Below are 26,051 nucleotides of genomic sequence, written 5' to 3'. Positions count from 1 at the left end.
CTCAGCCAATCCCCTATCGCAATGTAGAACCGCAGTTAAGGCGCATGCGCAGCTCCAAAAACCAGGCGGTAACCCCGAGAAAGGAGGGTCTCACTCGCACCCCAGTGTCTGTACCCGGATACATCCTTGTAACCAATGAGCGAATCGGAATGTGCGCGGGGTGGAACCAAGGGTTGGTACATCGGCAAGGCCACGACTCCGAACGCTCTCCCTGGGATTGGCTAGCCTCAGACCCACTCTGATTGGTGTGCGCCTGGCGCGGGTTCAGACAAACTGTCCTCGGCTTAGCGGCCATCTGTAACTTCTAAGGCGCCAATTCCCGTTAGCCTTCTTGGGCGTGGTGCCCTCTGATTGGTTGGCAAGCTGCGTGGGCTCAGGCCCAGGGTGTTGGCCGCGGCCGTGCGAAGAGCCAGGCAAGTCACTCCCCGATTGGCTAGCCCTAGCGCCCTTGCTGTGGACTCGGCGTTAGGTGCGCGGCGTGTGGTCCGGGAGCGCCAGTCGCGAGGCTTCCCCCTGGGGGGAGAGATGGAGGGTGGAGTACTAAGGAAGCGTCTGGAAAATAATGGGCGGGGCTTCACTTTGGAGGCGGGGCCGGGTGGGGGCGGGGGCGGGGGGCAGGGAAATTTTCCCTTCGCCGCCCCGCGTCCGAAGTGGCGCTGGCGGAGCGCTGTCCTACCTGCGCTGTGGGGCGAGCCGGGCCCTCCTTGAACGACACCGGCAGGGGCGTGGCGGGCCTAGGGCCTCACCCAGGGCTTTGTAATTCCCCGGGGGGCATCTCGCCCTGCTGGGAGGGAGGCACTGCTGCCCCCGAGTTGGGGTGTCAGGGGGTGCCCCCGGCTGCTCTGGTTTGTGCTGCGACTTGGGGGTCCGTGCTGGTGGCTGAAGGGGGGCAAGTCCCATGGGTAGACCAGGCTCGGTGTCGCCCCTTCTTGCTCCACGGATGACAGCTGCACTGCGGGGCCCTGTGTGGCACTGTCTCCTATGAAGTGGGCTTTCCTCAGAGGTGTCCGAGTAGCAGCCGTGTTAGTCTGTAGCCGCAAAAAGAACAGGAGTACTTGTGGGACCTTAGAGACTAACCAATTTATTAGATGTCATAAATATAAAGGGAAGGGTAAACCCCTTTAAAATCCCTCCTGGCCAAAAGAAAAATCCTCTCACCTGTAAAGGGTTAAGAAGCTAAAGGTAACCTCGCTGGCACCTGACCAAAATGACCAATGAGGAGACAAGATACTTTCAAAAGCTGGGAGGAGGGAGAGAAACAAAGGGTCTGTGTCTGTCTGTATGCTGCTTTTGCTGGGGATAGACCAGGCATGGAGTCTTAGAACTTTTAGTAAGTAATCTAGCTAGGTAGGCGTTAGATTATGATTTCTTTAAATGGCTGAGAAAAGAACTTGCTGACTAGAATGACCATTTCTGTCTGTGTTTCTTTTTTGTAACTTAAGGTTTTGCCTACAGGGATTCTCTATGTTTTGAATCTAATTACCCTGTAAGGTATCTACCATCCTGATTTTACAGAGGTGATTCCTTTACTTCTATTTCTATTAAAAGTCCTCTTGTAAGAAAACTGAATGCTTTTTCATTGTTCTCAGATCCAAGGGTTTGGGACTGTGGTCACCTTTGCAAATTGGTGAGGATTTTTACCAAACCTTTCTCAGGAAGTGGGGTGCAAGGGTTGGGAGGATTTTGGTGGGAAAAATGTGTCTAAACTACGTTTCCCAGTAAACCCAGTTAGAGTTTGGTGGTGGCGGCAGTGGATATTCCAAGGACAAAGGATAAAATTAATTTATGTCTTGGGGAAGTTTTAACCTAAGCTGGTAAAAGTAAGCTTAGGAGGTTTTCATGCAGATCCCCACATCTGTACCCTAGAGTTCAGAGTGGGGGAGGAACCTTGACATTAGAGCATAAGCTTTCGTGTGTTTCATTCATGGGGACAGCCCCAGCCCACAGATGCCAACCTTCACATGGTGAATAAGCACCCGACTTTCACAATAAACCAAAAATGGAGCTAATCCCATTTCAAAACAAGCCAATCCCTAAGAACGCTATCCCTGTATGTGACTAGATTGTCCCAGTGTGCAGTCTGGGACTCTGGTGGGCAGTCTGGGACTCTGGTGGGCCCGCTGTGCACCCCTGACTCTCTCCCCTGCTTGCCAGGAGCCAGTCAAAAAAAGAAGCAACTAGTTGCAAGCCAAAACTAGCCAACAAGCAACTCACAAGCCAATTAAGGCAAAAACAAGTGCAATTTCTGCATTTTTTTCTCACAGGTTTGCCATGTCTGTCCCACCCCTGGAGTCCCAGGAGACAGCTGCAGCAGGGTTGTTTGGCATAGGATAGGGTTTCTTAATCTCTTAAATTTTTCAATCTCTTATTTGAAGTCCAAGATTTTCACACGCCCCTTACTTTTAGAATAAATGGAACAGTAAGAGAGTAGTGCTGATAACAATTATCCTGTATAACTTATTTGTGTGGATGTTTTGAGGTTGACAGACAATACTTGTCCTTGAAGGGTAAGGATAGGCAGGGAATGGGGGGAAGTGTGGAGTTTTTTGTGTCTATTTGTTTTGCTTTGTATTGCAATAACATTTTCAATGCCTTGCATTTCATCAGTTGTCTTTCGTGACATGCCCTTCAAGCAGGGTCAGACCCACCAAATGCAAAACAGTGCTTCAGAAGATTGGTCAGGGTTCCAAGGAGGAGAGGAAAGGAAAGGAAATCCATTTATTTCTCTTTCTTCCACACACAGTTCTCTACTGCTGACCAAAACCACCTCCTGTGTGCCCACATCCTTCCTTGGCAAGTATTCAGGTTTTTCACTTTGAAGACCTGGTCTCTCTAGCTCAGTGGTTTAAGTATCCAGTTTAATATCTGAACTCCCCAGGACCATAAATTCAAATACCTTCTGAGCTGGTTCTCCTCTTCATCCTTCTCTGATGGTGCATTCCATACCATGTAGTTTAGTGCATGTGAATTAGATTTTAAAAGCCAAGATCCTTTCTACTCCATGTGAATATTAAAGATCCTAAAGCACTTCGTAAGCAGACATGTTTGTCCTCATGTCTTGCTCAAAATTTCCCTTCCCTTCGCACTTGTATGATGCGGTGGCTACCTATACAGCATCATTGAAATGCAAAGTTTGTAAAGTGCTTTGGGATCCTTTCGGTCTAAGGGCACTGTGCCCATCTTTAATTATATTAAGTTTAGCCCTCATAAGTTTCTTTTAAATAGGTCTTAATTTTTAATGAAATAATGTTTAAATCACTGCCTTTTTTATATATTAATCCTGCTCTCAGGACCCATTTCCATATATTATGTATATGTACCCAAATAATTGGACCCTTGTTTTTAAAAAGCAGATTAACTGGGGAACTAAGTCTGGTAAATATGTTTGATACTTGTCTGCCATTATATTGCACAATCCATTATATAAATAGTAACAAGCCTTATAATGCTACTTTGTTATATAGTTATAGCACATGACTCGGCTTTTCTTTTTTAGATCAAAGTTTCAAAAACAATTGGATTGCATTATGCTGTAGTATTTAGTCACCCCATGTTTTAATAAATCAAAACAGTTCTGAGTAACAGAAATATTAACAGTCATGGATTATTTTATATTACATTTGTATGATTTTATTTCTCTTTGAAAATGAAAAGCTAGGGAGGTGTACAGCTGTAACTCATCTACAGGCAATTGAAATAATTACCAACTGTTCCCTTCATCAGTGTTACTGTAATCTGTCTCCAGTAAGGTGTAGACAAAGAGCCATCTGAGGAGAATTTCCATCATGTGAATGGCTAATTACATTCTGGGCTATAGATTAAAGACAAATATATTTTTAGGAATTAATAGTATTTGAATGTCCATTTTTCCACAGAGTTGGTCAAATGAAATAAATACTTATGTTCTGTATTTCATGTACGTTTGATAAGACTTCAATTTACAGGAAATCAGCAGGCTCTGTACTCAGTACAGTACTGTATCAAGACATGGATTGGGACCAGTTTGACATGAACCCCAAAGTGATAGCTGCTGTTAAGAAAGGTAATTTAATCCACCTATATGTACATTCCTGATTTGCTATTACCATAGTATCTATCTGTACATAATCATATCCATACTGGAAATGTAATATAAATACTTGGTGAGACAGTGTGTATTTGCAAGTGATACCCTCTTCTCCCAATGATCCAATGGTGATCTTTCCAAACAGTTTATAATCTGTTTTTGATAAACCCCAAATGCATGCTGCCTTCCATGTCGAAAGCTTGTCAAGAGTAGTGTCCTGGCTTCCAAGCAGTCAGGAAGAGGTTGGAATACTGGAGTTTGTTCTATTAGGAAAGAAATGAATGGACACAGGCTATCCTTTTCTAGTCTTGTCAATTTTATTTGCAATGTGCATTTAATTTCTGTTGTCTTCTTCAAGAAGAAGTTAAAAATCAAAAGCAGCCACAGAGTTTACATACAAGTAACTCCATTTTGGTGCACCAGAAGAACATTATAGTGAAATTGCTTCTCTATCAGAGCCTTCTCTCAAGCACCACTTCCATCTGATGTTAAAGAAGATAATGCTTTAAAGCCTTCCAAAAAACATTAAAGTCCCTTTCCATTCAAAATCACTGATGATCATGATAATATAAACAAAACTTGTAACTTTTTTTTAACCAGTACTCTCAGTAAATTAACCATAAGTGGAAGTCCTTTTCTTTTGTAAGGTTATAGTCAATCCAAAAGCATTTATGAGAATTTCTCTAATTTCAGCTAATATAAAATCAATAAAAGAGATTTTGAATCTTTCTGGAGCAGACTTGCAAAGGCTGACAAAACTGTCCAGTATGGATGTACAGTGCTTACTGAAAACAGTCTCTGGTACACTGAGGAAAAGCTGTGTGCTTACAGGTAATACTGTCAATACAGATAATTTACATAATTAAAAAACATTCTAGACTTTTGAGCTATAATTAAAGGTTTACATTTATCGCTTAAAGATCTATTGTTGAAGTAGAATACACCATTTTTTTATAGCAGGTAATAGTATCGATAAATTATTGATAAACTATTTCTCAAAGTTAAGTCAATTGTTCAGGAAATAAAAAGCTGTAAATTCCTGTTACTCTTTAGTAGATGCTTTTATAGTCTGAAAGGGCCTGATCCTGTGAAGTGCTGAATGTAAATAGAAGTGGATTCTACTCAGCCTTCTAGGGTCAAATAATTCCCCTACATGGAAATCTTGGCTGGGGGACAGGACACTGCAAGATTCCCTTCTTAGAATTTCCACCAGAATATTTCATAGGGCAGGGGTTGCCCTCCTCTAACGGAATGGGCTAGGAGTTGAGCAATTGACCCCCCCCATTTCTTGTTATCTGTGTGGATCTTTAAAGCTCATCCAGAAGTACAGAGCCTTCTATGTTTTCACACTGCTTCCTGACCCTTAGCAGCTCTCTTCCACTTAGGGTTGTCGGGTGTCCGATTTTCGACCAGAAAGTCCAGTCGAAAAGGGGACCTGGCAGCATCCAGTCAGCTGTACTGATCCGACACTAAAAGTCCGGTTACCGCGGGGCAGGGGGAGGAATGGGGTCATTAACCTGTGCCAGCGCTGCTCAGCCGGGGCCACCTTCTACCTGCAGTTAAGCTCCTTGTCAGGCTGCAGCAGCTCTCATTTCAGTCCTGGAGCAGAGGGAGCCCAGCTGGAGGGGGAAGTGTGGGGTGTGAGTGACAGGGGCGGGGTCTTGGGGGGGAAGAGGCGGAGCAGGGGGCGTTGCCTCAGGAGTCTGGTCACCAGCTATTAGAAAGATGGCAACTCTGTTTCCACTTCCTGGTCATATCTGCTTCATTGAAGTCATGCAGACAAGATTTTCCTTGCTGGAGCTGTCCCCCAAAGTCTCCTTAAAGGACAGGAAGAGGGGAGAGTTCCAGAGCATGGAGGAGATCAGCATAAATGCAAGCTGTACCAATTTACAAGCAGACTTCTCAGTTGGTAGATTGTTAGTTGTGGGGAAAACAGGCTGAATCATGCTTACATCTTGAAAAAAATGTCAATCATAGAGCTATCTAGACTGTGGCAGCTATGTTATATTGTCCCTTATTAAGAAAATGCTAAATAGAATTCTTTCTTTTAAAAAATATCCTCCAGCACTTCAGCTGTACAAAGACAAAGATCACAGCACATCACAACACCAGAAACTAAGCCTGGGTTGCTCACTACTAGATGGCTTATTAAGAGGTGGCATTCCTGTGGTGGGGATCACAGAACTTGCTGGTGAGAGCTCTGCTGGGAAGACTCAGATTAGTTTGCAGCTGTGCCTTTCTGTGCAGTATCCTTATGAATATGGAGGATTAGAATCTGGTAAGTACAATACACTTTCTGATTTACTTATTGTTTTAAGAAGTATGCTAGGTTTAAGATAAGTAATTTGTGTATTGCAGTAAATATTTGTATCAGTGGATTTCTGATCATTTGCAGCATCATTAGCGGTAAGATGAGAAACTGGGCATTTGGAAAAGAAAAGCATGCTGTGTACATTTCCACATAATACTTTCCACTCTTACTACTGGCTGCTGAAGGCACACAGATTAGGGTGCCTGTGTGGCTAGAATCAGACATGACTTTCCACTGAGTTATGATTGACCTTTTTCCCTCAGTGATCAAGGGTAGTAGGAAGTTTGTTAATCAAAATACATAAGACATATAAAGATGGAGTGTGTTAGGTTTCAGCATCATGACCATCCCCTGCCTCTTCATGAAAACTTACATGACAAAACAGTCCACATGATAGCTATTTTTACATTAATATCTTAGGAATGTGCTAAGTATCCTTTACGTAAAACAGGGGTTACAGTATCCCAAAGGAGCTGGTCATGATATACAGGACAAAACTGATGGACATATAGTCAAAAAAGTCATAGGCATTGTGTTGTACCCTAAATTTTCCCACTTCTGTGCAAGTAAGTAGATAACCATTATTATTGTAGAGCCAACGATAGGTTATATTTTTTGTTTGCATTTTTGTACTTTGTTGGGGAGGAAGAAACCTATGTCAATTCTGAGAACTCATTAGTCTGGTCTTCTTTATGACTAATGTTTTGGCTAGGATGTTGTTCTGCCTCCCGTGCAGCATCGTGTTTAACTTCGAAGCTCTCACAGTTTGCTGTGCGAAACTTGCTCAGCTTGTTTCCTACTGTGTCCAACCATATGGAAAATTCTTGAAAAGTCAAAAGGCAGGGATGGCTTTTCTGGCAGAAATTAGTCCTTGGCTTACATTTTTTCGCTCTAGGTTATATCAGTAATCAGAGCAGAAGCATATATGATTTTAGTCCTCCCCTTCAGTTCCTTCCTTGGATGCTACTAAGTGTTACATGTGTCAAAAGTTCAGATCTATGCTCATTTACAAGACCAGATTTTAGCACCTCGGCCTAGTAGATACCAGGGCTATAAGAAGAGCTCAGCAGTAAGCTATACAGCTCAGGGAGGCATCGAAAGACAATTTTAATAGTGAGCCACAGTAATATGTATTGCTGTAGTGTGTTCTCCCTGGCAGTGTTTTTTGCACTCCAGTATGAACTTTGTAATGAGTGCCGTGTGTGTAGTAATATAACATTGCACATGCACCTATTGCTATTATCTCTGAATGATGTGAGAGCCACCCAGCATATACTGTGAAATAATAACGATGAATTCAGTTTCCATAACTAAATTTTTATTCCAAACCCAAGCAAACAGACATATTTATAACTGAATGAAACTTTATAAATACAGGGAAAGAACAGTCATTTTCATTCCACGAACACATACATCAACCGTGTCTCTCACAGGTCAGTGTTTTGGGATCTCTGGTTCCCACAGTCAAGTGCTGAAGCGGCTCCTGGGCTGGAGGCTCCACCAAGTGCCCTCCCTCCTCGGTGGTCAGCCTAGAATGATTCCAGCCAGGGCAGCACCACCTCATAGAGCTAGTGGGGGGCTCTGGCCATGAGCTGCAAGCGCTGCTCTTATGGATACTGCTAGGCAAAATTCTCTGGCTCTGATGCACTGGGTGCGCGCGCACACACACAAAATAGAATACATGGCTGCACCTACTCGAAGAAGAACAGCTGGAGTGGGTTTGTATGACTGGACTTCTTTAAATCCAGTGAGGGGTTGATTACTGGTGTGTAAAGTATGGTAAAAGTGCACACCCATTTGACACCTGTAAAGATGCAAAGGATGAGTTTTATTGATCGGTGTTGTTGGTATATAAAATAAATGATGCAGCATTGGTGTATTTGTCATTGAGATATGATCTTCATAATGTGTCTACACAGCAAAGGCATAAGCCAGGGACCATTCCTCAGTCCTGTTGGGTTCTGGGTAGGTTAGCTAAAGGACCCTCCCCCAGCCTATTGGGAGGATCCACTGAGCCTGGGACTCATATAATTACGGGGAGACAACAGAAAAAATAACAAGGACAAGTGTGAAGGTCAAAGGGTCAAAAAAAGGGACCTTGAAGAAGACACCGAGTGTCAGACAGTTATGTAGCTAAACAATAAAAGTGTCATCTGCTGGGTCAATGAATAGTGCAAAGAGGAGTCTGTGAAACCAAAGGATGTGATCATTGCACTGGGCACCAAAAGAACAGCTGGCAAGACTGCTGTGATTGTAGCTATATCTTTTGTTGGATTATCAAGTTTAAGTAAAAAAAGTAAAAATTGTCCTTTTAACGTTACCAAGATTTTGAGAGAGTTCTAAGAAGAAAATATTCCCTAATTTGAGTGTTCATTGCTAAGCAGAAAAAGGAATTAATTTTTAAAATATATATGTATATGAGTCGTGTAATATCAGAGGTTGTTTGTTTTTTTTTTCTTATTGCAGGTGCTGTCTACATTTGCACAGAAGATATTTTCCCAAATAAACGCTTGCAGCAACTGATTGATCAACAGCATAAATTTAGGGCAGATGTTCCACTTGATGTCATACAGAAAATAAAATTTGGAAACAGTGTTTTCATTGAGCATGCCGCAGACCTTGTAAGTAACAGTGCGACTTACAAATAAATTACTTCGGAACACTAAATCCAATTAGTGCAGATGCAAACAAATAGTACAGGGGCCTAACTGAGGCAGTAGCGCTCACAAAGATGACAACTAAATCAAGATGATTTTCTGTGTATACCAGCTTCCCAGTCTCTTCATATTGTATTGAGGAGACTGATCCAAGTTTTCAGAGATTTAATTGTCTCATACAAAGTTTCATTTTGAAAAGGACAAGAGATCTTTACAGACTAACATTCAAATTCTTCCAAAATCCATTATACTTTTTCTAGTATATGAGGCATTACACCTCGTTCACACTAATGCCCAGGCGTTTCACCAAGGCACAACAGGCGTTCATCTTCTCACCGAAGTGGAGTACCAGGAGTGCTCTAACTGTGGAGTCAGAGCGCTCTACGTGCCTTGCCAGCGTGGATGGGTAGTGAGCTAGGGCGCCCGGGGCTGCTTTTATGTGCTCTAAGTCGCAAGTGTAGCCAAGCCCCTAGTGTTTAGAGAACTTGTTGGTACTAACTGAACTACAGACAGGTCCAACTCTAGGTGTTTTGTTGCCCAAGGTGGAAAATGTTTTCAGTGCCCCGCCCTCCTCAAAGGCACAAGCAAAATCAAAAAATACCTCAAGTGTTTGGCATTCCTAAATGCAAGGATTTGTATCCCTGAATGTTGGCACCCATGGGCTTGATCACCCTCTCCTAGGTTCAGCTCTAGTTACAGCAGCATATTCTTTTGAGCTGATCTTATGTAATTGATGTTATTTCAAAAACCACACATCTGAGTTGCCCTTTGTCACCTCAATGTTTTATATAAGCATAGATGAGTGACTGGTTTAATTTTCCTCTTGCACATAGCCTCCCTCATGTATGGATTTTTGTAATTATATTTAGTGCTATGTGGGATCAGAAGTTTTTAAAATATCAGATAATTGCTTTAAAAATTTAGGGTAGCTTTTCCACATCCAAAACTTCTGAGAAGCATTCCCAGTCCATCAATATTTTAGTGAACTGTTTATTTATAACCTGAATCATAAATAATTTATAAAGTATCGATCTAAATGCCCAGCCAAAGCCACTTTGACGTCTCTCCCATTTTCATGAGTAGCACATCAGGCCAGTGGAAAGGTCTTTGCAACACTGGAAAGGGGAAATGCAATACAAGCTTCTGATCAGATCTGAAATGGTGGATCTCTCAGTTAAAGGATAGTTTTCACATTATGCTTCCTGTTTGGCCTTTTTCAGACACACACATTCTCTCTCTCTCTCTCTCTCTCTCTCTCTCTCTGTGAACCCTGCTTGCCTGGGAGATTTTCCCATTTCAATGCTCCATCTATCAGACCCTCGCCCTGTATGCGAGAAGAGATGGACCAATCCATTCTTAGACTCTTTTACTATCAGAAATTGTAAAACCCAGTTTACCTGTTCCAGAAATTGTGAGTTCACTTGGTTTTGGGCAGGAACTGTTGCCGTTCTCTTAGGTTCCTAAGGACTAATTTAGCTGCCCAGAACCAGATTTATGAGAATCTGGCAGGCTGAGAACTGATGCTATGATCAAAGGCTTCCTTAGGATGTAAGGGTACTATACCTATCTCAGTTCTATTGATTCTGAGAGTCACAGATCTGAAGATTTTTGCTACACAGCCTCTGTAGGAGAAAGGTGTTGCATTTTTGCAGATCGCGGATTGGATGTGGATACAATTTTTGTATTGGTGCAGGGCTCTATTCATCTGTCTTCCATTGAGCTACTCTGCTTCCATTTTTAAGCTCTACTTCCACCATGGACAGGCTTTACAGGTGCAGTGGGGTGGGGCTGCCTGGGCCCAGAGGAGCTCCTTAGCCCCTACTTCTCCAGTGTGGGGTTTGTACACCCCATCACAATTCCAGAGGCAGAACTCTTAATTTCCAGAAATATTCCAGTATTCCCATTCTTTGCCATGGTCACATGTCTCTTTACATATACCTCTGCATCAAAGAAGACCTTTAGCAATACCCTGAGGCATTTCTGTGGTAGCAAGTGTTCCATTAAATGCCTACCTGTCATGATTATTCTCATTGAATGGTTGGGTGTCTGTTTGGGAATAGACTTTACCCTCAGTAGCGTGTCTGGGTGGTTCTTTTCTAGTAGTTGGCACAAACAAGGGTATTTTCATGCGAATTTAGAAGATGTGTGATCACTGAAGCCTTGATATATTTTAGACCTGAAAATTTTCCTGTAGTGTAGAGATTCCTTACTAGCACAGTTATATGATACCTTTAAATACCATGCTATATATGAGGTCTCACCAAGGCACTGTATGACTTTGTCGCCTTTTCTTGATGCTTAGGTGTTCGTAATCGCTCAGTATTTTCCAGATGCCTTATTTCATAAGACAGAGTACGAACATGCCCCCAGGGAGTTCCCTTATCACCTTCCTGCCATCTGCAGTAGCACTCCTAGAGGGTGTAAGCAAGGGCTTCTTCAACTTGATTTCCATCCATTCCAAGGTTTGTGATCTCAGTGAAAGATGTGATTCCACATAAAGATACGGGAGCTGAGAGCTATTTCTCTGACTTGCAAGGCTTTTCTTCCCTTCATAAAATCCAAATCTGTCTAAATTTGTAATGGACAGCATTATGTGAGTATGTTACACAGATCACTCGAGGGGTTTGCTCAAACCAGTTGTCAGGGAAATTTCCTCTTAAAAAAATTCACTGTCCTCATTGGATGGGTCTAATATCTCACCTACCAGTGAAAGATTATTGGTAGATTCTTTGAGAAGAATTTTCATTGAACAGTACAAGTGCATTAGCGAGGGCTTCATTTTACAAAAAGAAAAGGAGTACTTGTGGCACCTTAGAGACTAACCAATTTATTTGAGCATAAGCTTTCGTGAGCTACAGCTCACTTCATCGGATGCATCCGATGAAGTGAGCTGTAGCTCACGAAAGCTTATGCTCAAATAAATTGGTTAGTCTTTAAGGTGCCACAAGTACTCCTTTTCTTTTTGCAAATACAGACTAACACGGCTATTACTCTGAAACCAGGCTCCATTTTGTATTCTTTTGTTCCACAAGTGGGTAAATACCAGTTAATTCCCAACAGGAAAACAATGCTTGTGTATGGTTGTGATCCAAAGTCAAACACATCCTAACATGAATATCGCACTCTTTTCCTGCACCAAGAGCAGGAACTTAACTATATGTTGACCCTTATTCTACTGAATTAAGAGATGATTTAAAAAAAAAATGTTGCTCCAGTTGGTACCAAGTTGCTATCATTAGCCATGGTTAAAGATTGGCAATTCTGTCATCAATATCATAGAGATGTGTCATAGGGTTGGCTGCCTTCTAAGTGCCCCCTTGTGGCCATGGGTGCTTTCACAGTGTCTTGCTCCTGTTTTCCCTTCCTCAGGTCCCTTTAAGAACTCACCAAGTTTAAAAGAAATTTAAAGCAATCCCCACAAAGGATCCTCTTTATTTAGTTTTTGGTCATACTCTTGCCCTCTGGACCTCAACTCCTGTTCAGTCTCTCACACAGTAATCAAAAATGACACACAGTCCTCGAAGAACAAAATATAAACTCATGAGGTCTGTGTCTCAGTCTCTACCTTGCTTCTTGGAGAAGGTCTCACCCAGGCTTCCCTGCTTGGAGATCTTTCTTCTGCTTATTCAATAGGTTTCCTGCCTCTGGCAATTTCAGTTACTCTCTCAACCAGCCCCACATCTGCAGCATCCTGCTGTCTTTTATATTAGATTAGCTGATTCAACCCCAATGTGGCTTGTCCTGTAATCAGGATTGGCTTAGCCCCAGGCTTTCCAGACCATTGGGGGCATTTACACTTTGATATTAATGTCTATAAAGTCATTTTTTTCCAAACTACTGAGTCCCCTGCCTGTGAGATGAGGTGGGAGTCTCCACCAAGGTTCAGAGTTTCTCTGGTTGACATCTTGATTCTAGATTGCTTGGTGTCTTGATTGTGAGTGTTAAGCTGAGGTCAAAAAGAATCTAGTGAAAAAACATGAATTTTTGATTAGTCAAATCTGATCTATGGCTTGAAAGAGATCTCCCATCTGGTCATCTCTTAAGTGAGTAGATCTGATAAGGTCCTTCTCAACTGTTATTTTACACTGTTTAAGTGAAGATGCCATTCTTGATACTCAGATAGTCATTAGGCTTGTATTTCAGTAACTTCTTTAAATTGCATTCTTACAGAACAGGTGGCCTTGCCCGCATCTCCATCCCAAGAATCTAAGACGTCTGCGATTTCCATCTCTTTCAGACCACTAGACTGTTTCTATCCCTGAGCCTCTTTTATATTCAGGGAAGCAGGTATCATATTTTTGCATATTCAGAGAACATTGTCATTATATACATCAGGCCAAAGCTTATCTACAAGTTTCCCCAATCCTTTGGAGAAATGGAGCTCACCTGAGGAGCCAAAGGTTGTCCATCTGTCACACTGTGTTTTACAGTTGTCATGACCTGACACAACTTCAACGTCCTGGAAGTTGTCAGTCTTCATCCAGAGCAGAGACCATGTCTGTGGCATGCCCTCATGCTGTCATCATCAGATCGTGTTGCATGACTGATACTGCAGCTAAATTAGAGAGACAGGGTGCTGAGGTGATATCTATTATTGGACAAACTTCTGTTGGTGAAAGAGACAAGCTTTCAAGCTTACACAGAGTTTTTCAGCTTCATGTAAGCTTTAAAATTTCTCTTACCAACAGAAGTTGATCCAATAAAATAATTCTCACCCACCTTTTCTCTCAAATATCTTGGGCCCAACACAGCTACAAGAACACTGGATACTGCAGCTATATGTGTTTTTAGCAAAAATATTCCATCATTAAGACTTGTTTTGGGAGAGCAAGATTGGTCACTTCTGTTCCTCTCAACCTGGCATCCAAAGCTGATGCTTGTTTGGCAGTCCTGTTGACTCTTTGTTTACCTAGAACACAGTCCCCTTTCCTGGGCATTTTACTGCTTGCTACACTCCCACAAGTAGGAATATGCAAAGGCCATTTGAAGATGAAATGAAAGTTACTTACCTAAAACTAGAGTTCTTCGAGATAAGCCTCTGCATATTCGCACTCCCAGCCCACTTTCTCCACTTCTTCAGAGTCTCAGGTTAGGAATTCCCAAATTAGTGGAAGAAACTGAGGGGTGGCTTGGATATTTCCCCTTTTATACTCTCAGAACTCTCCAGGTTGGGAGCGAGGAGGAGGTGCAAGTAACCCCAGTGGACACTGCTTTCCAGAAGGTTCCAGAAGCTTCCAGCTCAGGCACCTTCATCCCAGAAGTGTGACTATCCAGAGGCTCATCTCAAAGAACTCTGGTTGTGGATAAGTAACCTTCATTTTCTAATGGGCTCTAAAGGTTAAAAATAACATTTGTTCAAAGTACTAGATCAGTATTTTAAACATTCTGGTTTAAAGTAAATATAAGAACACATTGTATATGCTGATAATATTGCAAATTCTAATCTAAATGTCACATTTGTTGCAGTCCACACAACAATTGGCCCTCCTATGTTGGGAAACAATGGTAAAGATTTTATTCCAGTCCTCTGAAATTATAAAATGCATTTATCATGGAGAAAGTCTGCACAATAACAGCAGGAGTTCTGAGAAACATCTTATAATAGGATATACATAGAACCAAAGTATCCCCTCAAATAATAAATGTTACACATACTGACAAGGCAATAAATTGCAGCAATAGAAGTAAAATTTAAACCTAAAGCATACACATTTTTCCAGTGACAGCTGCTCCTGGTGCTGCTTCTCCTCCCTGCCCAAAAAAGACAGTCATTGCTGGCATCTGTACTCTGTGTGTGAAAATCTGCTTGTCTCGGGGAAAGTAAGAAACTATTAAAAATAAATAAATAAAAACCCAATCCAACTTTGTTGGCTGCACTATGAAATGGAACAATCTCTATTTTATTTTACATCCTCCACTCCCTTCCTTGTCAAAACCTTTGACATCTTGCGTGCTGAACAATCCAGTTGTTCATGTGTCCTTGATGAGAGTAAGTTTTGGATGTTAACAAAAAGACCAAAGTATTTTTTGATAACTGGAAGTGGTTAGAACCTGACAGATGTTCCACTAAGAGTATGTCTACATTGCAGTCAGAGCTGCGACTGTAGCTCCGGTGGGCATACCTATGCTAGCTTTAATTTAGGTAGTGCAGCTAAAAATAGCAGTGAAGGTAAGGCAGCACAGGCTACAGCACGGGCTGTACAAGCACACCCAGAACTCTGGGTACGTCCTCATGTTGTTAACTGGTGCTGGGGTCTGTTTTGTTAAATCTTCACTGCTATTTTTAGCTGCAGTAGCTAAATTAAAACTCATGGCAATGGCTCCCTAAACTGCAGTCACCTCTCCAATGCAGTGTAGACCACCCGTAGTGTACTGTGAACATAGTAAGAAGTCTCTCTAAAGAGGTCATCTATTCTGCTGAATGAATTCTTTTCAACAGTTAGAAACACATAGTTCTGATGATATTTGTGGGAAGAGCAAATCAGTAAGGTGAAACCTACTATAATCCAGTTCCAAGAAATTCAGTCTAATTTTGACAGACATGGAATGTAGAAAGTCATCAGTGTGTAACCTCTAATCCCGGCAGAATGTTTATAAATCTTTAACTGTGTATTCGTATTTATGTGTGAAGAATGGTGTCTTCCACAAGAACAGTGCAAGGGTGTCAAGAGAATTCCCTCTTTGCTAAGATGAACAAGTGTTACATGTGATAGAAGAAAATTAAACTACTAAGCACCCAGTGGAGTGTAACTTCTATCTAAAATATTTTGGGGACTTCAGAAACATTCAGATGATGGAATTTTTTATCAATGGGGGAGGAAACAGGAGTTTCAGGTGTTACTAACTTTTACCAGAAGTTTTGGTTAATAGAGGGTCTGATATAATAGCTGTATATAGTACTATCTCAATTCCTTTGATGAAAGAACACTGTCTTTTCTCATTTATCAATACTCTGATGACTTATGCTAGCCTTGAATTAACTCCTCAACATTCAAATGAATGCAGAGTGGCCATGGAGTAGGACTGCACTATTATGTTCTTAGGTAACACTGGAATTCTATACGTGACTCAAAAATCCAGTCCAACCTTTTTCTTGACCTATTATGTGTTGTGCAGCCCCATTTACTTGACTGTGCTAGGCTGTATGTGGTGTAAACTAGTGCTGCAGTTGATCCTTTTTTATTGGAGGGTTGGTTGGTTGTTAAAAGTAGTCACAAGCAAGACAGCCAGACCTACACAGAAGAATACAATTGTGTCAAAGATCCATAATCTTGGTTTATGAATATAACCTCCCATAAATAACCACAGAGCCAAGCAGTGAAATGACAGGTATCTGTCTTAGAATTTTATAGGTACCAGCATTCTAACTAGTTCTAATATTGAATGTTTGTATTTTCTGGTAGGACACATTCTACAACTGCATTGCTAAAAGGATTTCCGTACTGCTCTCAAGAGGCATGGTGCGTTTGGTGGTCATTGATTCTATGGCTGCTTTGTTTCGATGTGAATTTGGCGCAAAAGATTCAGTTATGAAAGCCAGATATCTGCAGACATTCGGAGCAAAACTTCACAGTTTAAGCAGTAGATTCAGAACGCCAATACTATGCATTAATCAGGTATGAAACCAGAAATTATTTCCTACTCTGCAGAACCGTTGAACAAACAAAATAAAAGAGACTTCTTGAAAAGAACCACAAACAGAAATGAACCTGACAGTATTCTTTTTGATCACACACTTTTGGTCTATGATCATTTAAGGATTAATGGAGGAGTTTTATCATACAGAAACAAATTCACTAGTATTGAGACATCTGTTGGCCTGAAAGTATTTGTAGGAATGTTATACAAGCCAATTGATACATTCTGGAAGTGAAAACATATTTGTATTAATACAACAATTTCCTTCTCCCATGAAACTGAAAAACCTATATAAGAACTAGGAAAGTCAGTATGTCCCAATATTTTCCTCTCCAACATTTTAGGTTTTTATTACATCTAGTCAATTTATGATAGCTCTGGAGGCCTCTATCAACAGAACACGTACAACCCAGGCAGTACCAGTGGCCATTATGGTGACTTTGTGATGTGGAACTTAGTCCACTTAACGTTGGCCCAAGGAAGTCATAAGCTTAATTTTTTGAGTAACATATGTAGGAAAATAATCTTTTAAAAAAATATTTGAGGTATTAAAAGAAACTAGAATGAGCCAAAAGGGAACAATCAGTACAGAGAACTAATGGAAATATTTTCTTTAAAATTGGGACGAAGCATTGGATCTTAGACTTGCTTATGCAGCTTGATCTGTTTTTAGCTTGGTTTTTTCCTACTAATATTTTTGGAACACTTCTGGAGACAGTTTTTATTGTTATTTGTATCACGGTAGTGCCTAGAGGTCCCAGGTCCCAAAAATCTGATTTTGCAAGTTAGTGCTCAGTACATTAGGAAGAAAGGGCTGCTTGAGTGAGAAAATTGTCTTGTTTTAAAGGGATATTATCAACTTCATCATAATGACTAACTGAAATGTTCCAGTTGCTAATAAGGCGGGCTTTAAATGTCCTGAAATTTTTAAAAAAATTATTTTTATAAATGTTTTTGCTCCTCCGCTGTTAATGTTTGCAAGGGTCTTTTTTTGCTAAGGGAGAAAGTGGAGGAGAAGAGGAGAAAGTGAAAGTAACCATATGTAAAGCATTGTAAACTGCACAAAGTGATCAGACTGAAAAAAAAGAATTTCTCTCACTTACGCTAACTTTGAAGAGGTCCCACAGGGACCCCTTTTCCCCATTTTCTCTTCAATATCTAATGAGATAGGAGATGTTATCGACCCAGCTGCCAACACTGCTAATGACACTGAACTATATATCTCATTCACAATTCATGCAACTACTGTCACTACTAAAATGTCAGAATACCTACAAGACATTGGTTCTTGGATGAAGGTCTGCTGGCTCAAGCTGAACCCAGCAAGACCAAAGTGATGCTAGTCAGAGAGGGGAAGCATTTTGAAGAACTAGCCAAGACATTGTTTCTACCTTCCATTGATGACATAAAGCCTCCATCAAAATAGTGTGAAGCTTTGGCTTCTAGTTTGACTCATTAAACTTAGATGACCTTGTACCATCAGTATCTAAAAGAAACTAGCTTCATCTCCAGTTTCTTAGGTAACTTTTTCCTTTTCTTCTGAACAAGAACCTGGCAATGGTCAATGCATTTGTCACATCTAGGGTGGATTACTGTAATTCACTGTATCTGAAGCTGAATGTGAAGACAGTGCATCAGCTCTAGCTGTTACAAAATGTGGCTGTCTGCATGTCTGTGGTTTAGGAGGCTGCCTTGCGTACAAGAGGCTTATGCTGAAGTCCCTCCATGGGCTCCCAGTCAACTTATGATGCCAATTTAAGGTTCTGGTCCTAATCAACAAAGCAACTAGTGGATCAAACTCCAACTCCATTAAAGACAAAAATTCTGTCTATGAACTATCGTGACAGCTGCAGTCCTCTGAGACAATCCAGAAAATGAAGCCCAGGATGAAGTTTGTGAGAGCTTGGGATAAAACATTCTCAGTCAAGGGGACCTACTATGAAACAAACTTCCAGAAGAGATTGGGCAAATCCAGAATCTGACCACCTTTTAAAAAACACTGCAAAACTGTCTTCAAATTTTTTTCCCTCCATAATGATGACACAATGGTGACACCTCCTTGTACCACCATCTAAGGAAAGGAAAGAAAATCTAAAGGATAAAAACCAAAAAAAACCCTTATTTTTATCCTGAAAAAAGGAGAAGTGCTAGATACTCCATGAAGTCAGGTAATGCCATTGATTTTACATGGAAGGCACTTGGAATACTACAGTGATGGGCAGCAGAAAAAAAGCCTTAGATAGGCAACGTCTTTCAGATCTAATAATTTTAGGGATCACTTGTAACAATACTACAAGCTACAAGATCTAATAATTTTATTGTCACTTGTAACAATATTACAACGTTTTCAGACAGAAATGATTCAGCAAGTTGATGGTAGCATCCCTTTAACTTTAGTCCATGATAAGATTGATAAACCTAAACCTAGGGCTCTGCTTCACTAAGCTGCTATTAATTTTAAATGGCTGTACTAGAAAATGACAAGTTATTTCTATAAGATGAGACCTTCTCCCCACTAGAACCACCTATGGAGAGGACACAGGAGGAGTGAAGCTGAGGCTTCCCTCAAGTTTCCTTTGAATTCTTGGTAGAATCTGTACTCAGAAGCATGATTCAGGCCCTAAACATAGTGGATTTCTGGGGATGTGAAGCCCCCTCAAGCCTCAGCACTTACAGTAGGACATAGGTCCCCAAACTGTAGGGTGTGCCCCCCTATTGGGGTGTGGAAGAACATTTGAGGGGGTGAGGCTGGGGCCCAGGCCAGCCCCCACAGGCGGCAGGGAGGGAGTGCTGCCCAGCTCCGCTCCTGGCTGCCGGCCCTGTGCTCAGGGATCTGCTGCTGGCCCCAGGTCCTGGCTACTGGCCAAGGTCCCTGGCTGAGGCTCTTCTCCTGGCCCTGCCCCCAGCTGTAGCCCAGGCTTGGTCCCCTTACCTCTGTCCGCATCCCCTCCCCGGGAGCTGCTGCCCCGCTCCCGGCTCGGGAGGATGGGACACCGACGGGGGTAAAGGGGGGCATGAGGTAAAAATTTTGGGGACCACTGCTCTAGGACCCTCTGTCCTGGTCTCCTCTACAGTGCAGTTCCTGCAGAGCCTTGTCATGGATTCTGCCACTGGCCCCTTGGATATCCTTTAGAATGGGACTGTGCATTGTGGAGTCAGCTCTTTTTGGCTGTTTTTCCAGGGTTTTCTGGGGCAGCTATGCTGCAAATAAGGTGTCTGACAAGGAGGCCAAGGGCAGGACAAGTATGTATCTTTTCAAAACTCTTCTGCATTGAGAAGATTCTCTGCTCTGCATCGGAGGTAGTTTGAGTGCTGGTTAGATCTGTCTTGAGAATCATGGAACAGTAGATTGGCTCTGGCCCGAGCATAGGTTAGAGAACCCTAAGGTTTGCACTGACCTGTCCCAAATAGACTGATTTCCATTTGGCTATATGCTACCCGAAGAGGGACATCCTTAAGGACTATCTTCTGATGAATGTGTAGTCTAAAAATGAATGTAGAGTAGCCTACAGGCTCCTCAGCCAGGTGCTTATTACTGAACATTCTGGGAGGAAAGGAAAGGTTGAATGGGTAATATTTTGTACTGATCGACAATTTGTGTAGGTGTGCTTAAAAAAAAGTTTCCTAGATATTGCAGCAATAGTCTGGGGGAGGAATTTCTCTTGTTTGTTATTTTGGTCCAAAGTCCTCCATCTTTGGGGAGCACCTTTGGATTTGGAATGCTTTATTGGGTTATTTTCTATGCTTTTGGCTGTTTAGGAAATCTTTTTTGCAGAAGGAACTTCGTTTTGCAAAGGAATCAGAAAGTATGCTAGATTTCTTCCAAGTGACTCCATCACTTAAGAACTTGAGATTGAACTGTAGTGCTTTATGTGTTTAGAGGTGGATTGGACCCCTCAGTTCCAAGTAGTATTTTGACCTTAGGACTGAAGAAATTGCTCAGGCAGGTCTGGTTTGACTCCCAAGAGCTGAAGAGAACCAATGTGCCCTTGAGAAATTGTCTTTAGAGGAGTCTTTGCTGATGTGGTGGGATGCACAGGTCCCAGATTTATGTAGACCAAGTCTCTCTTCCTGGCAAAGCAAGATTCTGCAGATAGGGAGCAATTGTGGAAGAACTACCCTTCCAAGTGTCCAGAAAGGGTCTCGTAGCAGCTTGAGCATCTCTTAGCCTTTGAATTGCTCCATTTGGACTGCTCTGCTGTAAAAAGAAACAAGTGAAGTGCAGAAGCCCAGTGGATGGGCTCATTTGGGGAACAGGCTCCTGAAATTTCAGACCCCAAAGGCAAAGACGAATTGGGAGATCGGGACTGTTGTTTGCTTGCTGTAATCTCAAATTCATTTTTAGAAGCTGGGAATGCTGGATTGCTGTTCTGCTTAAAATGCTGGAGATAGAATCTGACACAAGGGTGGAAGGGTGAAGCCTCATGGACAGTCTGAACTGTCCCTGGTATTTGCTGAGAGAGAAATGCAGTCCAGTCCTCTGAGGAGGAGGTCAGGATCCAGAAAGCAAATGCATTTTTAATTAAAAAGTTTTTTAAAAATAACTAACTGGACTCCTTTTAAAATAAGACATGTAGCATATCCAGTAGGCTACAAAAATTGTAGCTACAGGAGGGAGCTGTGAATGTAATAATTTTTTTCTCATCTGTATCTTCAAGCTGTGCTTCTAAGAAAAAAATCCTAGTGTATACTAAGGGCTACATACAAACACAACAACTCTTTTAACTTACTGTGCTTTTGTCAACAGAAAGATGTTAAGAACAAAGATTTTTATATGTTTCATCTTGGAAGATAATTAATGTGGTTGAGATGCATTCCTGGGAGGCAGGACACCTGAGTTCTATTCCAGGCTCTACCCACAGTCTGAGTTTGTGAACTTGGGCAAGTCACGTAATCACTCGCTCAGTGTCTTCACTTACACACATGTAAAATTGGGTTTATTCTTTTAAAGTTCTTCAGATGATGGTACTATCTAGTGAAACTATTCTATGGCCCTTTTTAATTTTTAATTAATAGATTGGTACAAGCTGTGACTTAGTCCTAAACACTGTAACTATTCACTAAGTTTTTACCCCATAGTACCCCTTCAATTTCAGCCTGGATAACTAAGGGTTGGGTTTTTTTGTTTTGTTTTTTTTAATTTAGCTTAAGTAATTGATTCAATATAAGGTCTTTTGTGTGTCTCACCCTCTTTCCCCACCTTTCCTTGGGTAAATACAAATATATATTCACAGTACAACTTCATTCTAAATCTGTTTATTACTTAGGTAACGGATGCAGTGGATGAGACAGATGTTTCTCAGAGCAATTTTGGGTAAGTAGTTCTCCATAAACTGAAATGTAATAATAGTACACACACACAAGGAAGATTTAACCCTGCACTCTTTCTTCTTTTGTCAGTTTATCCTCAGTATAATATATAGGAACATAGGAATTACCTTGCCACATCAGACCAGGGGTCATCTTATCTAGCATTCTGTTTCTGACAGTGACCAGTACCAGCTCTGGAGGAAAGTGGAAGAAATCCTATGGGATACAATTATGGAATAATCTGCTCCTAGGAGATATTTTTTTTTAATCATCAGGTATTAGTGATTGGTTTACACTCCAGCACATGTGGGATTATATCTTCTCTTGTCTGTCTGATGTAACTGTGGATGTTGTCACTTTCCATATAAATTTAAAACTTTATTAAAATCCTGTTTTGTTTTGTTTTAAAAAATGTAAAGATATAATTAACCAGCAGAACTTCATTGCTGCAAGATACCTTTGAGGCCAAAAGATTAGTAGGATTTAAGTAAGGCCTTGACATTTATATGAATGAGAACATTCCCACAGTCATAAGGTCATATTTTTAGAAGAGGAGATATAAATTTTGTGTTTCAAGGGCATGACATTGTTGACAGGGGATAGGGAGAAACTTCTTCTTTGGGCAGGTTATTCCCTGGCTACTGGAAGGTTATTTCCACTTTCCTTTAAAACAAATTTTATAAACAACAAATCAAGAAAAAAAAATTGAGGGTGTTAAATCTACCCTACCCTATGTAATGTTGCCTCTGATGGAGCCCAGGGTAGATGGCCCTGTAATTTGTATTTTAAGTGGCTGAAAATTGTTTGAGAGGATTTGTCCAGACAAGTGCCATCTCTGTGAAGCATTGCAGCTACTTATAGTTGAAGTGTAATTTCTAACGTATGTCTACTTAAAATGAATTAGCAATTTAGTGTGAAGCATCTTATGTTTTATGCATGCAAAAACTTATAAAACACTGTTTCCTTCTAGCTTATTGGATAAGAATGTTTCTCCAGCACTTGGGCTAACCTGGTCCAACCAACTGTTGATGAGATTGATGGCCAGTCGAACAACACAATCAGAACAGTCACCTGGAGGTGCATTACAGCACACTGGAAGTGTTTTGAGGACTTTAAGTGTGGTTTTTGCTCCTCATCTCCCTCAGTCCTTTTGCTGCTATGCAGTAAATTTGGAAGGTGTGAAAGGAGTAAAAGTGAAAACCCCCCTGTGAAAATGTTACATATCTATATACTCCAAAGATAGATATAAAAGATTGTGAATCAAGAAGCCATTTGCCTAATTTTTTTTCATCTGTAGAAAAAAAGATGCCTAACATGTATATGGAAAATGTTACTGGGACAATACATTTTTATAACCATATTCTGAGAAAATACAGAAGCAGTGATAGAGAATAGATTTCTGTACCTACTTTTAGGTTCAGTTAGGTTTCCACCTCGATGCATCTATCTTGGAAAAGAAGGGATCTTAATAAAATATTACCTGCATCTTTGGGAGGCAGCCTATACTAAATGCTGGCCTGCTTTAAACACTTACTGAAGTAGGCCAGCTGTACTTTCAAATGCTGACTCTAGCAGGGAAATACCATGTTTATAAAAAGAAAAGGAGTACTTGTGGCACCTAAGAGACTAACAAATTTATTTGAGCATAAGCTTTCGTGAGCTACAGCTCACTTCAACGGATGCATGCATTGGAAAATACAGTGGGGAGATGTATATACACAGAGAACATGAAACAATGGGTGTTAGTGTGTGTGGTAACAAGAGTGATCAGGTAAGGTGAGCTATGACCAGGAGGAGGGCGGGGGGGGGGGGGGGGGGGAAGAACCTTTTGTAGTGATAATCAAGGTGGGCCATTTCCAGCAGTTGACAAGAACATGTGAGGAACATGGGGAAATAGTTTTAGTTTGTGTAATGACCCATCCACTCCCAGTCTTTATTCAAGCCTAAGTTAATTGTATCCAGTTTGCAAATTAATTCCAATTCAGCAGTCTCTCATTGGAGTCTGTTTTTGAAGTTTTTTTTGTTGAAGAATTGCCACTTACGTCTGTAATTGAGTGACCAAAGAGATTGAAGTGTTCTCCGACTGGTTTTTGAATGTTATAATTCTTGACGTCTAATTGTCACGATCCATTGTCTACAGCCAAGCTCTATGATACAGCTGCATTTGCTCCAACCCCTCAGACAGAGACAAACACCTACAAGATCTCTATCAAGCATTCTTACAACTACAATACTCACCTGCTGAAGTGAAGAAACAGATTGACAGAGCCAGAAGAGTACCCAGAAGTTACCTACTACAGGACAGGCCCAACAAAGAAAATAACAGAACGCAACTAGCAGTCACCTTCAGCCCCCTCTCCAACGCATCATCAAGGATCTACAGCCTATCCTGCAGGATGACCCATCACTCTCACAGATCTTGGGAGACAGGCCAGTCCTTGCTTACAGACAGCCCCCCAACCTGAAGCAAATACTCACCAGCAACCACACAACAAAAACACTAATCCAGGAACCTCTCCTTGCGACAAAGCCCGTTGCCAATTTTGTCCCCATATCTATTCAGGGGACACCATAATAGGGCCCAATCACATCAGTCACACTATCAGAGGCTTGTTCACCTACACATCTACCAGTGTGATATATGCCATCATGTGCCAGCAATGCCCCTCTGCCATGTACATTGGCCAAACTGGACAGTCTCTACGTAAAAGAATAAATGGACACAAATCAGACATCAAGAATTCTAACATTCAAAAACATTACATTCCCTCTTATCCCAGTGATTTAATACCTCTTTGAAATTACCCCACAGCACAGTCAATTAGTAGTCCTTATTTGAACATCCAAATATAGTCCTGGATCTTGCAGGTTACAACAGTTTATAATAATTTTCTTGAGCTTTCTGCACCCACAAAAAGAAAGTGATTCTAGAGTTTAAAACAAAAAAACCCTCCACTGTTCACAGTGAAGCACTTATCATACAGTCAAATAAAGTCAATGTTTAAGAGAATTTTTTACTGTATTTTATTTCATCAGCTATAGCTGTATAGAGGGTTCACATATCTTAAAATTGCATTTATGAACTACACTTTAATTCAATACAAGTTAGGTGGTGTAAAACCCATGAAAAGCAGATCTGTATACAGTGCTAAGTATTTATTTTGTGGGTGTTCCTTATTTTTCAGCAGAGTATTATCAGCAATACAGGAACATACTGTAACTCTCCATTGTAAGTCACAGCTGTTCCAGAAGTTTTTTCTTTTATGTAATAAATGCATTTTATTTAGGAACTGTCCCTTATTATAGCTTTATTAATCTTTGGGTTTCACAACTGAGGTTTGCTTCTGTACAGGAAAAATACATGACTAAGTTGTTTTTACATGAAAGATTTACATTCTAAAATGCATAAATACACCCATCTTTATTTTACATAGAATTATTGTAAGATTACATTTAAATATTTTATTTTTGCACTTTGAAAATAAACATCAAATCAAACCATAGCTCTGTAACAGATACAATGTAAAGAGACATTCAGTGGTAACATGATATGCTTCTGGAACCAGATTGCTGTTGAAAATTAGAATGGTAGGACAGTTATTCTGTGCACTGTAAAGACACTGGTGTATAAAAAAGTGCATTTACGGAACTAAAGTGTTAACACAACAGATCTAGTTAAAAAGCCTAACCTTTAACTTCATGACAAGTTCTGCATTTAAATCACAGTGATTTACTGATATTTGTTATGATTAAGGTTTTGTTTTATTTTGAAGCTTTTCAGTTCTTACCCTTCAAGAAAGGAATTCAGGGTTCTGTTTCTCCTTCAACAGTTGGAAATATACTGTACAGTATTTGAGAGCTAAGATCAACACAAGCACCCTCAAAACCAGTCTTTGAAGGTTTTAAAACTAACGTTTGTAATCTAAATCCACAGATTTTTTTTTACTTGGACTTAAAGGGAAAGGTGACATTAGAATCATAGAATATCAGGGTTGGAAGGGACCTCAGGAGATCATCTAGTCCAACCCCCTGCTCAAAGCAGGACCAATCCCCAATTAAATCATCCCAG

At 41.0% G+C, this 26,051-nt stretch overlaps 1 protein-coding gene across 7 annotated transcripts; it reads left to right on the top strand.

Moving 5' to 3' along the window:
- The first annotated feature begins 78 nt into the window (after window positions 1–78).
- Window positions 79–25,268, top strand: XRCC3 (X-ray repair cross complementing 3). 7 transcript variants are annotated; one of them, XM_075129904.1, is made up of 10 exons: window positions 79–413; window positions 2,608–2,793; window positions 3,945–4,042; window positions 4,760–4,897; window positions 6,132–6,344; window positions 8,844–8,998; window positions 16,438–16,650; window positions 21,940–21,986; window positions 22,953–23,158; window positions 24,123–25,268. In XM_075129904.1, the coding sequence occupies exons 3-10, from the start codon at window positions 3,988–3,990 to the stop codon at window positions 24,230–24,232; spliced, it is 1,137 nt and encodes a 378-aa protein (XP_074986005.1). In that variant the 5' UTR covers window positions 79–413; window positions 2,608–2,793; window positions 3,945–3,987; the 3' UTR covers window positions 24,233–25,268. The 7 variants fall into 7 exon arrangements, with proteins under 7 accessions (XP_074986005.1, XP_048711352.1, XP_074986004.1 ...); XM_075129905.1 differs by lacking the exon at window positions 79–413 and adding an exon at window positions 660–1,330 and having other exon boundaries at window positions 2,744–2,793; XM_048855395.2 differs by lacking the exon at window positions 2,608–2,793.
- Window positions 25,269–26,051: the final 783 nt, after the last annotated feature.

This window comes from Caretta caretta, chromosome 6 (assembly GCF_965140235.1).
Source record: "Caretta caretta isolate rCarCar2 chromosome 6, rCarCar1.hap1, whole genome shotgun sequence".
In the NCBI taxonomy this organism is placed as follows: Eukaryota; Metazoa; Chordata; order Testudines; family Cheloniidae; genus Caretta; species Caretta caretta.
Note: the sequence above shows the minus strand (reverse complement) of the source record. Positions and strands in the feature narration are given on the sequence as shown.